The following is a 19,098-nucleotide window of genomic DNA, read 5'->3' on the forward strand; positions in this document are numbered from 1 at the left end:
GATTATTATCAGTGTTAAAAACAGCTGTGCTGCTACATATTTTTATGGAAACTGTGATACTTTGTTCAGATTCATTGATGAATATAAAGTTCAAAAGAATAAAATTAATTTGAAATAGAAATAGTTTATAACATGATGTTATTTGTATTGTCACTTTGATCAGTTTAATAAATACTTACTGAATAAAAGTATTAATTTCTTTCTTTCTTTTTTAAATCTACGCTAATGTGTTTAATATATAAACTGTTTTAGATTGAACTTCCAGCAAAGACAACTACGTAGTGATAAACACTGTGATATAAGATCCCACCCCAGCAGTGAATATGGCTTCTTATTTTACATACCAGATTCTATTCAGTGTGTAAATGTGATGAGAAAGCAGGACTGGCTGATTCACTGCCATTGCTGGGATGTCAGCATGGATGCATTAGAGATCAGCTCCGGTCACGTCATGCTCACAGGGTTACATCAGTGCCATCCTGTCCCATTAACAGCTCAATAAATGTTTCTCATGCCCCACAGAATATTGGGAAGAAGATGACATGCCAGGAATTCATCAATAACCTGGAAGGACTCAATGGAGGACAAGATTTCCACCGGGAGTTGCTGAAGGTAAGAATCAAACACTTCTCCCAGCATTCCTCTGTGAGATCACGTGTGAAAGGATGCATTACATTAAAAACCGACGTGATGGATACAGAAAACTCAAAATTGAAATCAGCTTCTCCAGGTGATATTCCATAACACACAATGCCGTCTACTTTCCCCTGTTTTCATAAGATCATCTGATCCTTACTAATCAATCACCATCAACCTGATGTTTGTACACCTGATACAAGTTCAGGACAAAAGCGCTCTTGACTTGGATTCATTAGTAATGGATGCTGTTATTGGAGACCGACAGGGATGTTTGGAGGCTTTAACTAATGGTTAAAAGTGAAAACTAAAGTAAAAATACAAATATATCTTGTGGGAATGCTGAATGCAATGATGTGTGATATCAAACTTTTGTGGCTAGACGCATCTGCGTTTACAATAAGGCAGAACAGGATAGAGAGAACAGGAGAGGATTTATTTGTTTTACAACACAGTCTTTTTCCTCTTTATATGGAGTTAATAGTTTATGTAAATTATTTATGATCGTAAGTAACGCTCACACAGATTTAAACGTGTGCATTTGGCAGGTACTAATCTAAAGTTTTCCGACATTACGTTGTCAAATTACCTAGAGCTGAAATTTGATAATCAGATAAATGCTGTGGTTATGGGAGTTGCTTTGCCAGATTAGGTCTATTGCTTGTTCAAAGCCTATTCTGTTGAGGAAAGATTTAGAAAAGGTTATTAATGCCTTTGTTTGGTCTCGCCTTGACAATTGTAATGTTTTGTACGTGGGGTCCTGTCAGACCACTATATCATGCTTCCAATTAAATCAGAATGCTTAGAAAAGTCATCAGATTTCTCCTGTTTTAGCTTCTCTCAGGGATTTCAGGATCAAATATAATATTAATATTAAGGCAGTGCATGGGATAGCTCCTGCTTATGTATCTGAGCTTATTGCTCTTCATGAAGCACCTAGGTCTTTAAGATCAAATAATAAGTCATTGACTACATTTACAAGCAGCCAATATTCGGGTTATGGTCGGGTTAAGGTCACTATTTGGGTTTCTGAAACATTAGGAATAACCCGTTTACATGCGTGAGCAGAGAGAGTTACTCCTGTATACATGAATTTGCAACATCCCGATGTAAACGGCGACGCGCGGTTAGCGTCTGGACGTACGGACAACCTTAATGCCGAGTTCAGACTGCATGATTTTCAAAATAATTGTCACTGTTGTTTACACACTGCGTGACTATCTGGGGTAACATTCAGTTCCTGGTGTGTTCACACTGCACGATGGATCGGCGACAGGAGGTTTCACACTGCATGACTTTACAAAAGAAATAATCGTTGACAACTTCTCCCTGGTCCGCAAACTACGTTTCACAACCAAACAAACGTGAGAAGTGATAAGGAAATAACGGAAGATCACGCGTGCGTGAGACCGGAGTTCTCGCGCGACACTGAATTTGTAATTAAAAATGATAGCCTACAAGAAGATTGCGATCCAAATTGTCCGTGCGCTGATTTGCAGCGAAAATGAGAAAAATAAACAGTTTATGCAGGAGGAAATGGTTGGGAAGACGAGGGGAGCAAGGACTGTGTTTTGCAAAGAGAGTTGGGGGTAAATAAATAATTTTACAAATGTCCTGCTGTTGCTGCTGGTCATGCAAATGTTTGTGCTTTGTTTCTGTTTGATATAATTGTAAATATAGGCCTATCTATTAAAATACTGATATTCTGTACTATAACTCCTCCCTGAACATCCTGCTGTCCTGTCAGGGCCGGCGCCACGGGGGGGCGTGAGGGGGCGACGCCCCCTCAACGGGACTCTCCCGCCCCCTCAGATCACCATATGTAAACGGGATTGTATTGATAAAATATGCTATTTAAAAATCACATTTGCCAATTACATTTTCACATTTTCTTGTTTTTGTGAATATTAAGCTGAATTAATAATATTTTAATTAAGGACAGTCTGTTAGACAAAGTCGAATTTTGATTGGTCGTTTGATTTTGCGTGCTCGCTCACCCTAGCATTACGTTAAATTTCTCATACGGGAAAGATCACACGACGGCTACGGACTGTAGAACGGATATTCCATAATTTCAAGGTTGAATAATGCATATCGGGGGCAATCGGGAGAGTCGGCACTCGGCATAGGCGGAGGGTGAACCAACTCCAGGGTAAGGCTAAGATGTGCGCTTCCCCTGCATTTAAATAGATTTCCTAACCATGCAGTTTTAACCAACTTCGCCTAGCAACAACTTAAGCGTCCCAGTATAAACGCTCCCGTTAACTCACTTGTTATTAGCGCAACTATACGTTTACAAACTGTTAATTTGAGCAAAAAAAACAAGCACTGTATGCCTGGCAGCCAATATAAATAAACATGGCCTTACCTAATGCAGCAAAATCCTGCGTTTAGACATGGCATCATGCGTTGATGATGCCCTCGTTGTTTAGTTTTGTGGTTATGTCACTCTCAATTAGAGCTTAGCTGCTAGATTCTCTACCCGAGCCCGAACTTGACCCGAACCGACGATATTTCCCGTCACTATCCTAGGGGCGGGCCGGGCCTTTGATCTAGAGACGTGCACTCCCAACGCAACAGAGTGCGGCGCGGGACTAGATTTGATGGCCGAGCGCGGGCGCGGGCGGTAATGCACATCACTCTGTGTGTGCGGGTTGCGGGAGAATAAAACGATTCGCGAATCACGGGACTCCCTCATACCATAAATATTTATGAATAAAACATATAAAAAGTAATACATTTTTATTCTTCTGTTGCAGAAAAGCAACAAGAACAACTATATGTGTGCTTTAACAAGCTTTAAAGTTAATGCTTTAGTAACAAATTTATCAGGAGCATTTATGCTGATGTCTGATGTGTATGATGGCGACAAGTAGTATTTGTATTTTGGAGGTACAGAAAAAAAGTCTATTTGTGGGCAGGAGCGGGATAAAACATTGCCCGGGGGAAAGTAACTTAGAAAGTAGTTGAGAACGTCAGTAAATTTAGAGGAAATGTTGCTGATTTTTTAAACAAAATAGCTGACGTCTTTGTCTTGCCAAGGCTAATTTCATAGCTAGCAATTTTTATCCCTAAACAGGCTCGGGCTCATAATTACAGTTAATTTGTCGGGCCGGGCCGGGCTCGGACACAATTAACGTGCAAATGAATGAGTATTTAAAGTGATAACAATTTAATAAAAACATTGCAATTTATAAATTATATTGCTTTCATTTATTTAAAAATTGTTTATCGAAAAAAATGCATAAATCCTGCATAAAATGAATTATCACGCGCATGAATTATCTCTGCGCGTGCGCACGCATGCAGTTTACGTCGTTTTCCACAGACCACAGCTGAGCCAGCCCAGTCGCACTTATCATTTGGTTATGGAGTGGAGGAAACTGATCCTAGACCAGCAACGTGGCGCCGGCCCTGGGCATTTCTTTATAAAAGCAACTAGTAGAAGCAGTCAGGCTGCTTTTGAGGGAGAAAATTTCACTCGAATTGTATATTGCTAGTCTCAAGTCCGTGGCCAGGGGAAGGCTAAGCCTTTTTAGCAAAAAGTTTTTTTTTCTCTCTCTCATCAAAACGTCTTATCAATCGTCTATAACAGTCTATATCAAGCAGGGACACGTTTGTGTGCATTTTATTTTGTGATTTCATTGTAACGAATAGAGTCTCCCGCAACAGCGATAGATTGAAACGCGCGTCAGTGTGAAAACTGCGCGAGCCACAAGACAACACTGTATCCGCTTCACTGATCGCAGCGGCAACGAGCACTTTGATCACTTGATTTAAAAAGCAACACATTTCAGCGCTAGAACAACTCTAATTTGACAAACGAACAAAATGAATCCTCTGCTAGTTAACTGGAGATGTTTTATTAATTTGTATTGGTACATCCGTGCCGCGAAGATGTTTTAAAAAGTGGTGAGGAGAAGATCGACCCTGGCAAAAAGTGGTGACGTGCGTTAATGTGAACGCCCCCTCTCGGTATTTCAGACGCCCCCTCATCAGTGCTCGGCTGGCGCCGGCTCTGTGTCCTGTATCTTGCTCTCTCATTGGCTGTCGGTCATCGCCGATGTAGTTTTCAGTCAGAACACTTTTCACACAGCAGGATTGTGAATCGCCGACAGGTCCAGATATTTAGCATGCCAAATATCTCACAGGCGTCGGTGACTCGTCGGCGATTCTCTCAGATCGCTCATTCACACTGCGTGATTGTCACTCGCGTGAACAAGCACCGATTTGCCTGTGATTTCGGGCATTTGTCTGCGATTTCTCAACCTGTCGGCGAGCCAAAATCGTGGCTAAAATCGTGCAGTCTGGACTCGGCATAAGACGCAATGTGCGTCATTTCCGATTCTTCTTCCTGTATCCAAAGACAACAACAACAGCAGCAGCACGCGGATAAAGAATAGTTCTGGGCAGATAGCGATCGCCTTTGTTTGCGCTTTGGTGCTGGTACTGACCTCGCTCCAAAAGTATGCTGTGCTGCGTCTCGCCATGTTTACTTCCGGTATACTGCACGCGGGTTTTTGTATGCGCGGAGAAGTTCCTCTACTCAAAAGACCAAGATTCCTTGCGAATAGAACATGCGCAGAACACAAATCACTATGGGGATATGCCGATACGCGTTTACACGACCAAAAATTCGGGTTAGAAAAGGGGTACCCCAGGGATCATATCCGGCCTTTTAAAATCCGGGATATGAGCATATTCGGGTTTTAGCCGGTGTTTACATGGCCGTGCATGACCGGGTTATTGCTAATATTCCAGTTTTGAACGGGTTATTGGCTGCAAGTGTAACATGTCCCTCGATCTGATTTACAGTTAAAAGGTGATCAGGCCTTTGCTGTTGCGGGTCTGGGGCTCTGGAATAGTCTGCCTCTTGAACTAAGAGAGGTCACATCTTTTAAATGTTTTTAAAGCTCGTGTTAAAAATTACTACTTGTAACTTCTACACTTTTGAGAGGTTGGGCTAGTATCTGTATTAGTAAGTTGTATGTTGTTTATGTTTTATGCTGCTGATTGCACAGCACTTCGGTCTGCAGGTGCAGTTGTAAAGTGCTTTATAAATAAAGTGAAAGTAAAGCTTCATTACAAATTGTTCTCAAATTGGCAATAAAAAAAGCAGTTAATTCATGAAAAGTCCTACATATGTACCTTCTAGGGCCACTCAGCAATTACGGTATGTTACTCAAGGTAATATCATTTGTCAGTTCATGACGAAACATAACACGAGTGTTCAGATGAGAGATTAATCGTAAATGCAATAACCGTTTTGGAAGGCTATTCAGATATCTACCGGAAACTTTGATTGATTGTGCATTGTAGGGTCACCCCCCCCTTTTTTGAGGTGGTTTGATTCACCGTCAGATCTGTGGCCCTCCTGCTAGGCTATCTTTGTCCCATGATGCATCTGCAATGTCCGGTTCTGGCACAGTCACTGCAACACAATCAGCTCAATCAGCAACAGGCCAAAACTGCCCGCACGGACTCCAGCTCGAGTGAGTGTGAGCTGCCAAAATCAGTGGACATAAATAATTAAATACCCCCCCAACTACCAGCTTTTCCGGATAGTGCACCTCCGCCCCTTTCTGTCCCGCTTTATTAAAATGAAGACACTTCACACACTAACAGAATGTGTATGTGTATTGCATGCTTAATAACTTGGCAGTAACTTCAGTGCGCACTTTATATGACGTTATGTAAAGCTGCACCAAAACTGAGTGCCCTTGCCGAACGTCTGTCGTGACTGTCCTCTGCCAACTCCATGAGACGCCTGCGTTTATGAGCTTCTCATGGCCTGATCGCAGGTATCACAGTAATCGAAGAGAAGAGAAGAGAAGACTGCGTACTAGGAAGAAGAAGAGGAGTGCTGCGTACTAGGTTCTTCAGGTTAATGTTAAGATTTTTTATGTTTTTAAAAGAAGTCTCTTCTGCTCACAAAGGCCGCATTTATTTAATAAAAAACACAAAAAGAACAGTAATGTTGTGAAAAAGGATTACAATTTAAAATAACTGTTTTCTATTTTAATATATTTTAATTTATTCCTGTGATCAAAGCTGAATTTTCAGCATCATTACGCCAGTCTTCAGTGTCACATGATCCTTCAGAAATCATTCTGATATGAGTTGATGAAAAACATTCATCAATTATTATCAATGTTGAAAACAGTTGTGTAAAACATTTTTTAACACAGGATTCTTTGATGAATAGAAAGTTCAAAAGAACAGCGTTTATTTGAAATAAATGTCTTTACTGTAACTTTTGATCAATTTAATTCGTCCTTGATGAATAAAAGTGTTGATTTCTCTTCTTTCACCCAAAAAATAAAATAACAATTCTTACTGACTCAAAACGTTTGAACGGTAGTGTATAATGTTGCAAAAGCTTTCTATTTCACATACATGCTGTTCTTTTGAACTTTCTATTCATCAAAGAATCCTGAAATAAAAATGTAAATTACTGTTTTCAGCATTGATAATAATCCGAAATGTTTCTTTAGGATCAACTCCTCCTATTAGAGTGATTTCTGAAGGATCATGTGACACTGAAGAATGGAGTAATGATGCTGAAAATTCAGTTTTAAATCACAGGAATAAATTATACATTGTTATTAGCTATTACATTGCACAATTATTTTACATTGTAATTTTTCACAATATTACTGTTTTTACTGTATTTTTAATCAAATAAATGCAGTCTTGGTGAGCAGAAGAGACCCATTTTAAAAAACATTCAAAATCTTACTGATCGAAAACTTTTGAACGGCAGTGTATGTTTTTTTGATGTTTGTCTCAAGAATTCTTGTAATGGACGCAGATGATCTTGTCTAGGATGAGTTAGTTCAGTGCTGTGGAATGAAGCATCTTTGCATCTTTGACAGACGTTCCTCGGTCATATTGACGTATCAGACAAGTTTGAGAGTGCAAGGTCAGAATCATTTAAAGTTGTTTTCAGCCCATTTCAGTGACACACTGCGAGTACAAGGTCAAGTTTTTCTGTAGTGTGACTCACTGCCTTGTTTTACTGCAGTGAAATCAACCTGCCAGAACTCAAAATATATTGATGGATTATATTGTCCTTTCATATTTCTAGGCTGGCATCTGAAGGAACTCTGGTAAAAGTTTCATAGCTCATAGATTAATCAAACTGTGTATGATTATTTTGTATATATAAATACACACACATGCATGAATATATTTAAGAAATATTTGCATGTGCATATATATATTTATATATAATTTATATTATAAATGTATATATACATAAAACATTTTTCTTAAAAATATACGTGTGTGTATTTATATATACAAAATTATCATGCACAGTACACACACAGATATTATGCAAACACAAACTTTTATTTTGGATGCGATTAATCGTTGCAAAGCCCTAGTTTATTTGTAATATTAAGTCATAATTTTGGTTTATTTCATGTGTCAGTATCTTGATAGCAGAGTGGCTGATATATTAAATACTTTTTGGGGCCATCAACTTAAGCGATTTATAACATAAATGATGCAGAAAGACACTATTTATTTATTCATTCATTTATAACTAAAAAACAGACAGGATGTCTGTTATTTGCAGTTCTTAGGAATATACTCTTCTCTTTGTAAGACTCAACACCTTGAATACAAGTGAGTGTATTCATCTTGATCATAAATATAGTTTTTAAATATATTAAAAGGTGTAGGTAATTTTTTTCTTTAAATGTGTCTGAATTGGTAGTTGCTGAGTTGATAAAATTTTTTTATTTTTGATCTTTTGACATATAAGAGGTCATTCTAATATAAAAAATACCACGTTTTCCTCAACTATCAAATATCCAAGCTGCTAAAATCACTAGTTTTCTACTTCCTCCGCATTGCGCCGTCCCACCGTGGCAGATATTAGCATCTGACCGCCTCCACAACACATCAACACCCACTTTACCTTATCAGTTCCATAGCCAATCCAGCATTACATTTACATTATGCATTTGGCAGATGCTTTTACCCAAGCCATTCCTTTCCTGTTGCTACTGGCGAGTCAAGACGAGCACCAAATATAGTGTTTCTGACAGAGGGTCAGGGTGAGGATGGAAAATAATGATGCTTTGCACATTTGTACACTGTATTTTGTGCAGAAATCTTTAGACGTGAGTATCAAGCAACATACTACAAAACAGGAACGTCATGACCCCCAAGTGTTTAGGGAGTCGCATCACATGACCCTTTACAACCTGTGCTAAAAAGGCCTGATATTTAAAGCACGTGTCCTCTCTGGTTGCTCCACATGCATTTTGTTGATTTTATCCCACTACATTGCAGATTACATTTTGCAATTTTTTCAAATGTTATTATAAAACGGATAGTTCCGGTCCTTGATTCTGATTGGCTGAGCCATGATCACCTGTGACCTCATGACATCAGTATTACTGTGCCACTGCAAAAATATGAATCTTTTTATTGATTAACCGATTTATAAATGCAATAAGCTCTATGAAGCTGTGGTTTACAGTGAACAGCTAAGCTCCGCATCGTGCTTAATAACACTGTTATAAAATCACTGTAAACCTCTGCGTCACGGGGCTTATCGCTTATTAATCACTGAAACAGGTTTGTTAATGTTTCTTCCTTTAAAATATTAGAAGAACATGCCAAACTATTTAACAAGGTTTGCTTTTCAAGAGTTCTTGCAACGAGGCATTTTCCACTGTAATTTAAGGGCAGTTTTATCACCCTGAGAAACATTGTGGCTTGTTAAGAGCATCTTTTCAGAAGGACTATGGCTGTGGACACAAATAAACTTGAAAGCCTCAGTGTCTGTAACTGTGAAGGTCTGTAACTGTGTGACTTTGTGTCTCCAGTTGATTGGCAAACACCATACACATGGAACAATTTTTCATATCTCACATATCTCTTGCAGTCTGCTTTGATATATCTAATAGCTCATTTCTCATCTGCTCTAGTTACATACTGTAATTTGGTGGCGGACTGTTATGTATCATTTACAAGTTTAATGTTTCTGTGTTTATGATTATAGCCTTGTTTGTAGTGGAGTCACGATGATCAGCCATGTACGGCACAACTGATCTCCAGAGGAAACTTCATGCCTCTATATTTCATCACTGATACCATAGTCACATTACAGTTTCATGTTGCTGATTAATGACTGTGTTCATGAGACGGACAACATCACTGAATATTTCCATGTATTTGTGTATTTGTCACTAACCCTAGTTAACCATTGCTGAGCCTGGTTTGCTGATTAGGGTTGCTTTATTAGTGTTTTATTACAGCTCCTCATTATTAAGTTTAGGGATTTGTTCCCTAGCTCGAAATATTACGCATTCACACTTACAGCATTGTGTCAGAGTCTGTAAAGGTCATGTGATCCCTCTGTCGTCCTTCAGCGGACTTATGCGAGCTCAGCGCGTTATACTGCACATTGTAACCTTAGCCCCGTCATTTATAAAACTGTGCGTAGGATCCTTGCTAAAAGTGTACGTGCGCCCAAACTTCAAAAAGGGCATACGGAAAAAATATTCCGTATATATTAGAGTTAGGTAAATATGAGATACCAATGTGCCGTCGCATCACAATGCTAAAAATCATTTAGTTTTTAATCAAAGTTTTTCTCAATCTTTTAAGGCACAATTTTTTAGTGCTTTAAATTTTTTAATGGAAACAGATAGGCCTTATTGTGCATTATTAACACTATTTGCAAAAAAATATTTTCTCAGATAAGAGAAACTTGCAACTTGAGAACTCCCTAGCATCAGATTTACACAGGCATCCTCACATTCTTCAGGAAATTTAAACATCTTGTTTTTATTGGACTATATATTTGTACACATAAGCAACTATACATGTGAAACTAATTTTTACCTGATCCCTGTTTAGGCAATATGGCTTATTTAATTTAGTGTTTGTTGGAATAGTTCATATTTGTGGCATTTTTAATCGTTAATTTTAGTATTCAGTACCATACTGAATATGTATGAATATAAACTGATTATATACTGCGTAAAGCTGAAGCGTTGACCGGGATTAACGGCAGGAATGTGTTCGAGTCCGGGTATATTGAAGACCCTTGGATCTTTGGATTTGCCTGATATCTGGCTTTGAAACCGAGAGATGATTGACAGCTGTGTAATCAGACACCGATCACTGCCGAGACACACGTATGACGCTTCTATTCTTATCAGACCTATTTTAGCTGAACTCAACACACATAATGCTGAAGGTGTTGGGCAAGACAGTGACCTGTGATGAATTCAATAGAAACACAAAACTTTTCAACACTACATCCATTGTATTTTCCTGCCTATTTTCCTACAGTTTAATATCTTGTTAGCAGCTTTAATAAACGCATTGATTTGGTGAGATCAATAACTAATCCGAATGACTCTGATCGTCCTGCTGGTCCAGAAGTTTTTCAAGTGTGTCATTTAATAGAGATAATTTATCTTCACGGCAAGATCGTCTGATAACAGGTTTATAAACGCAGACAATGTGGCGCAGCTGGTCTGTCTGAAAATAAAGCGTTAAATCAAAGGTCAATAGATTAATAACTGTATATTAGATGGAACATCGCAGTGACTATCTTTAGACAACGGCTGCTTTGCACAAGCAGATGAGAATCCTTTGAGCTCATACTTCAGGATCACACAGCACAATGTTGTGATGCTTTTGTTCTTTTATTGCTGATAGGAGTTCAGAGGTATGAACGGTGCATATAGAAAGTATTCATGTTTTTTTTTTTATTACAACAATGAAGAGGATTCAAATATACAGTATCAGCTGAAAAAGTGAAAGCTAACTTCTACAAAAGTATATAAAATAAATTGCAAGCTGGCCAGAAACTTTTTATTACTCGCACTTGCCACTTGATGTGTTTTCCTTTTGTCTGGTTGGACTGATGGCATCTAACATGAAGCGTCAGTGTTGATGTGGACACATTAAAGGCCTGTTCATCGTGATTTGCAACACTGCCTTACTGATTAAGTTTTTTAATTATTGGTATGACTGTACTGAAAGTGGAAATCTTCTTGAATCCCCTGCTCTGTGTTTTTCAGTCTCCTTTCCTGGTAGTTGCTTGGAGGGTTCATGTTTCTTAATGTGCTTATGTGGTCATGCAAGTGCACAGTGCATGAAGAAGTAAACGTTTCATTCTTTAAGGGGCATTGGGCAACTATTTAAACTTAATAAAACCGTTTAGAAATCATTTGGATGGTTTAATAACCTGTTCTGGTGAGAATGGTGACTTTCTCGAGGAGGACTGATATGCTGAATGTTTATCTAAGAAATCTAAATGTGATCTTTAGCTAGTTGTGGAAGGTGACCGTCTCCAGAGAACAACATTACTGATATACTGATATTCTTGTTGATGAGATAAATTGACGAAACTCTGCTCATTCATCGGTCCACTGATAAAGCTCACATTACTTGCATCTTAATCTGTGTAAGAACTACTGAAACACTCATTAAGCCATGTAATTAAAAGCAATTTTTACAACATACCCAAAGATTTTGGATCATAAAAAAAAAACCTCACATGTTCTTCACACAAGGGCGACAATGCAGCATTTGGCATTAACATTTGACATTTATGTATGTATTTATATATATATAACTTTCTATTCATCAAAGAATCCTGCAAAATTAAATGTATCATGGTTTCCAAAAAAAAAAAATTTAATAAGAAAAATTAAGCTTTGCCATCACCGCAATAAAATACATTTTAAAATATATTAAAATAGAAAAGTTATTTTAAATTGTAATAATATTTCACAGTTACTGATTTTTACTGTATTTTTGATCACATAATGCAATGCAGTCTTGGGCAAAAGATACTGAACAGTAGAGTATGTGTGTGTGTGTGTGTATATATATATATATATATATATATATATATAGATAGATTTGATGACCTTGGCATTGTTAGCACCATGCTCTACTGTTTTGTCTTAAAGGTCCCGATGGCAGTGTGTTGATTCTTTGATATTTCTCGTGAGAAATGACAGCAGCTGTGACATTCACAAAACTGGACTGGTTTATTGTGTTGTTGGTGGGTGCTGCAAGATGATTGCATCATTCACTGCTATACGGCATGTACCCGCTATAAACCGGTCGAAGTGAATGGTGGTTTATTCTGAGCATCAGTGGATTGCCCCGTCTGTGTGTGTTCTGAGATGGGCTCGACTGGTGCCAGCGCTTCATCCTACACAGGGGTTTTATTTTTATAGATCATACAGACACTAACACGGCCTCCTGTAGATTTTTGTCAAGCATTGTGTTTTGCGTCTGCATGTCTTCATCACTTATGAGCTGCATATAGACATTTAGCAACAGTGGAATGCTTTCACTTGATGTCTAATAGAACCAGTTCTGTGATGTCATTCTCAAAGTGGACAAAACGTTGTTAAGAGTGAATCTTTCTCAATGCTTGAATGATCAAGTAGAAAAACAGATCTGAAATGCATGTGCGCTGCACATTAACCTGCAGGTCACACTGAGCCATGCCACTTTAATGAGGGAATAAAATAAGGTGAGTTTAATGGTCAGCAGGAAATAAACAGACGCTATAAAGATTTCATTCAATTAGAGTGCATCAGCTGTGAAGTGCTTTATTTCAGTATATCAGACGCTCTTGACTGCGTGATGGAAAGTGTCCACAGTTCACCATGTTTAACCAGGCGATACTTGAGTAATTTTTTGTCCTCAGTTAATGCCAAATGCAGCATGAAGTAGCAAAGTCACAATCAGTCACAAGGTTATGCAGCCACAGAAAGTTCAAGACCAGTGAGATTTCACTGTGGGCGGAGCTATCCAACTTAATGAAAATGTACTATTAAAATGGATTTTTGTCAGTGGTCGATCAATATATTGCCATGGGCGTTATATTGACTGATATTTAGCATTTATTTATTAACAGCACAATACGTTTTTCTGTTTGGCCGATAAGTGTGTGAATTTCATTTTGACAGTTCTACAAATAGCAGTATCTCTAATTGGAATTGCTAAACAATGGAAGTAAAAAAAGTATAGTGATGGCCTTTCTTTTATTAGTAATAGAAATGCAAATCGTATAATACCTTCTTATATACCATCAGCATTCAGCAAATTGCATTTTAAAAACATTTTTGATTGTCTAATAGACCATCAGTTCCCAACTGGGGGGGTTCTCTGCCCACAAGTGGGCCTCAGCGAGCTCTTTGGGGGGTCGCGTTATATTTTGAAAAGTGTTGAACAGTGAGCATTAATTTACTAAATTTATATAATGAGCGAGTACATCATGAATCCATTTTCCAAACCGTGTTTTTGTCTTATCCTGAGTCACTATGGTACACCTATAATAAGTGTTTATATTGGGACTATTTTACACTGGTTCGGGTCGCACCGCTGCGGTGTAGCCCAGTGCATGCGTGACTCGTCATAGACCTAAACGGAGAGAAGTAGCTCCGGCTACAATGTTCTTCTGCAAGACGCATTATTCTGTTAATAAACGCATGTTTATTAATCGCTAGAGCGCCAAACGATCATATTACATTAAGTAATTTTATTCACGATCCCCTGGCTGACCAAAAAAGGGTTTTCAACGAGGTCCCAGACACCAGTCATTTTGTAATAGCCTATATTCATTATTTTTTCCCTGCACACCAGTGTGAATACTGATATTTTTGTTATTGCATTTAAAATAGGGCCAATTAATAGGCTACTCCTAGGCTTACGTTTTTAAATTATAAATGGCCTACTGATGTTTTTGTTTTGTTACGCTGTTATTTGTGCATAAACATATCTGGTTATAGTAAAAAACATACTGTTCGTTTAACCACACAACATTTTGTCATCTTTGCTGCAAGCTTACAAGAGTGACAGTGAAGGGGGACATAAAATATTTTCTTGGAAAAAAGGGGGCCTCAGACAAAAAAAGGTTGGGAACCACTGTAATATACCATTTGGGAGCATCATTCGGTCACTGCAGTTGCGCACGCATTGTGATGGAGTAATTTGGGTAAGAACAATGGAATAAGAGAATAAAAGCATCAGCTAAATGAATAAATGTAAATATATCCAGTTTGCCACTATCATATTCATGTCATATTCACTTTGTACTGTATATAAAATTAGGGTTACCTGATTTAGGGTTACTTCGTTTTTAAGAATTTCTTTATGTGTGAAAATACCACAATATAGGGAAGCTTGTTGGAAGCTTGACAGTTGAAGACTGGAAAAATGTTGCCTGGTCTGAGTCTCGATTTCTGTTGAGACATTCAGATGGTAGAGTCAGAATTTGGCGTAAACAGAATGAGAACATGGATCCATCATGCCTTGTTACCACTGTGCAGGCTGGTGGTGGTGGTGTAATGGTGTGGGGGATGTTTTCTTGGCACACTTTAGACCCCTTAGTGCCAATTGGGCATTGTTTAAATGCCACGGCCTACCTGAGCATTGTTTCTGACCATGTCCATCCCTTTATGGCCACCATGTCACAAAGCTCGAATCATTTCAAATTGGTTTCTTGAACATGACAATGAGTTTACTGTACTAAAATGGCCCCCAGAGTCACCAGATCTCAACCCAATAGAGCATTTTTGAGATGTGGTGGAATGGGAGCTTCGTGCCCTGGATGTGCATCCCACAAATCTCCATCAACTGCAAGATGCTATCCTATCAATGTGGGCCAACATTTCTAAAGAATGCTTTCAGCACCTTGTTGAATCAATGCCACGTAGAATTAAGGCAGTTCTGAAGGCGAAAGGGGGTCAAACCAAGGTTAATTTCGTAAACGAAAACTGAAACTAAGACTAAAACTATTGGGCAAAAAACATTTTCGGAAACTGAAATAAAATTAAAAATTCATAATAAATGAAAGACTAAAACTAAACGAAACTAACAACAGTTACTGAAAAACTAACTGAAATAAAATAATAATTGGCAACAATAAATAATCGTTTTCGTAATTAATAAGCTCTCTTTACTTTGGCGGAATATCTGATTTGTGGCTGTTTAAGGAAATGTCTGATATGGCGCTTCATACGCGTGAAGTTTCTGAGGCGATTAACCGCTGTCCTGCTGTGACGCGCTCAATGAAGGACCATAACGTAGAACACATCGCTAGTGCTTTTACTGTCTATGCTAGTGCTAAGCGGCTGTTCATAAAGGATGCATCTGTTGCTGTGGAATGGGAAATAACACAAGGTAATGGGAGGCAAGTTGGACTTCTTGAGCGCAGCATTTTTAGAATGCCGTTTCATTCGACGCGGGTGCAACAGCAAAACAATTTCGTCAAGCACAAAAAACCTTTAATGTTCTAGGCTAGCCTACTACTGTATGTTTAAGATGTCATGTTTTCATGAATGTTGACAGGGTGAAAGGTGCATTTAAGATTATTATCCACGTGGAGACATTTCCCCCAATGTATGGAATACCAGGACACGACGTGCACGCTCGCACGCACGCACGCACGCACGCTCGCACGCTCGCACGCACGCACGCACGCACGCACGCACGCACACACACACACACACACACACACACACACACACACACACACAAACACACACAAGCGCCTGCATACAAAAACAGACAGACAGACAGACACACACACAATCTGATCCACTATCTTTGTGGGGACTCTCCATTGACGTAATGGTTGTTATACTATACAAACTGTATATTCTGTCTCCTTACAGTACACTAACCTACACCTAAATCACACACAACTTTCTGCATTTTTACATTAAAAAAAAATATATTTTGTATGATTTATAAGCTTGTGTACCTCAATTTAGTTCCTCACAGTGACACGAGTCCCCTTGAGTCAGTGTACATTCAGGTTTATGTCCTCACCAGGATAGAAAAACATGTACACACTCTCACACACTGCATAGATACATTACTTAATCTCTTCACAGCATGTTGTGTTTTCTGTAGTCAGATTAATTGAGCTGTTTTTTCTGTGTTTTTTTAATGTACCAGTGGCCACTCTGCTACATTTACAGCTGAAAAAAGTAAACCAGGCATGTTTAACAAGATTTCATCTTTATTAATATGAATTAGTTTGTCTGAATTTTTCATAGTTTTTTTCTTGTATATGTTTAAGTTCCATTTATTTGGTGCTTTGTTCAATCTCAAACCATTATTTTATTTTTACTATTAAGATGTCTGCACAAGAGTTAACTGTTCTCTGGGCAAACATTAAACTTTGCTGACATTAATCGTCTCGCTTTGGTCTGTTTGCTCTGCTAAACTATAATTACTAAAACTAAAACTGAAAGTAAATCAAATAAAAACTAAATAGAGATGTGTTTGCAAAATAAAAACTAAACTAAAACTAACAAAACCATTAATGAAACTAACTAAAACTAAACTAAAATTTAAAGCAAAATTGAAAACGATATTAAAATAAAAACTAATTTAAAAAGCAAAACTATAATAACCTTGGGTCAAACACAGTATTAGTATGGTGTTCCTAATAATCCATTAGGTGAGTGTAAATTCCATAGCAGCATTCATTATTTACGGTATTTAAATGTAGTAAGCAGCTTTATATCAGGCACTCGGCCACCCTACTCTTTAAAGGGGCATTCGGCAACTATTTCAACTTAATGAAACCGTTTAGAAATCATTTGGATGGGTTAATAACCTGTTCTGGTGAGAATGGTGATTTTCCCTGCCAGTTCCCCTGACATTCACTTCAATGTGTATGATGTATTACCCACCTCGGTAGACATAGCTCCACACGATAAAGTTGGCCAGCTCCGATAATAACAAATGCACATGAGCAGCGGTAGAAAGGGGGAGGAGGGTGCAGCAAGTGAGTTTTTTTTTACGACACTGTTGTGAAAAATACGCCTCACAGCTGTAGGGGGAGCTTGTTGAGAAAACATGCGACAACAAAAGTGAAAATCAGCGAAGAAATAGCTAGAGTTGCCGAATGCCCCTTTAAAATCTTGGAATCGGCCATCAAAAAATCCATATTTCTACCACCAAGTTAAGTGCTTCAATTATCATAGCGGGTTATAAAAAGACGGATCAATAGGGTGATCACTTGTTGTGCTGGTCGCAGTGTAGTTCTGTCTGCACGCTGACAGCAATTAAATCATTGTGGTCAGACATTCATCTGCAGTGTCCGGTTGCAACCACTCCACGGTCTTCACCCACACTGGTGGCACATGCACTATAACCATACAGCTACACTCCTACATGTATTTATAGAGAAAGTCACAACACTTTATATGCCTCCTCTAGTCCCAAATTACATTCAAATGTCAAGTTGTTGTTGTTTTTTTTAAAGTAGAATGTGCATTAGCTGATCTGGCCTTACTGTACGTTCACACCGCCGCCGACTTGAGCTTCCAAAGCTACCGGAAGTCATTCATTTTCAATGGAAGCTGGCTTCTCTCAGCTGCAAGGAGCGTCAAATCCATCGGCGTCGCGTTTTGGGCGTTTTGAGCGTCTTCAGCATCAATCAGAAAGTTGAAAGTAGCTCAACTTTATGGTAATGAGCTATAAAGCGGTTCAGCGGCAAGCTGCGGCAAAAGCCAGCAACCAATCGGAATATAGACGTCCTCCGCGCTGGCTGATTCCGAAGAAACACACGATGTAAACTTTCGTTCCTACCAAAACATTAGTTCAGATAAAATGGAGGAGAAGCTAATAATCGCAGTTGCTGGGTTTCCTATCATTTATGATATGACGTTGATTGCTTATAGGGACCAGTTACAAAAGAATGAGGCAAGGGATAAAATAGCTGGGATAGTTTACATTTTTGTTCTTAAAGTTGAACTTATTTTAACTTGAATGACGCGTTTTTTTAAAACGCTGTGACATGCGCGAGACGCGGCAAAAGACACAAAGCTCGAGCACACAGTCTAGCGCGTCTTTACATAGTTACATAGACAAGCAGTGAAGTGGAATGCAAAAACACCAATCTCATGTGACATTTCATGTTGTGACACTTCTCTTCTCCCTGCTACGTCAGAGCGACCAAAGCATCAACAAGCTTCCCTGTACTTTTTGACAAGCATCCTTGAAAGGGCATCCAGAGCTTTTTGCCGCTCAAGTCGGTGGCGGTGTGAACGTACGGTAAAACAAGTTTTTTTTCTGTACGAGTTTATATTAAGAAGCACAAAATATCATAGCATTGTTATCTTGGGAAGTAGCTGGCCAAGGTCGTTATGAATCTGTCTGATTCAAATCCCAGTCTGCTAATTCAGTGGTAAAAATTTAATTGTTTTTATTTATATTGTTGTCCATTTATCGAACTTCCATGGCTCTTATATAGTAACTATATATTACTATGTAGTATGTAACAAGTATGTACCTCCACGATATAATGTTCACAAGGACTTAAGAGAGTGTGAGCAGCCACGATATATATATATATTTTTATATATATTTACACATAAAAGATTGTTTTGATTTGCTAATATATTTATGATTAAGAATTGTGATTTATCACAGATATCCGTGTTTAAT

General features: G+C 38.4%; 1 protein-coding gene across 7 annotated transcripts in view; it reads left to right on the plus strand.

The window, feature by feature from the left end:
- Positions 1-19,098, plus strand: part of psd3l (pleckstrin and Sec7 domain containing 3, like) — a 120,466-nt gene that overhangs the window by 68,318 nt on the left and 33,050 nt on the right. For all 7 annotated transcript variants that reach the window (XM_077243367.1, XM_077243368.1, XM_077243369.1 and 4 more), the window contains one exon: positions 523-612. In XM_077243367.1, the coding sequence (XP_077099482.1) occupies positions 523-612 (90 nt within the window). The remainder of the gene's footprint in view (positions 1-522; positions 613-19,098) is intronic.

This window comes from Siphateles boraxobius, unplaced genomic scaffold (genome assembly GCF_051911475.1).
Source record: "Siphateles boraxobius isolate OS27281-9 unplaced genomic scaffold, OSU_SipBor_1 25, whole genome shotgun sequence".
Lineage (NCBI taxonomy): Eukaryota > Metazoa > Chordata > Actinopteri > Cypriniformes > Leuciscidae > Siphateles > Siphateles boraxobius.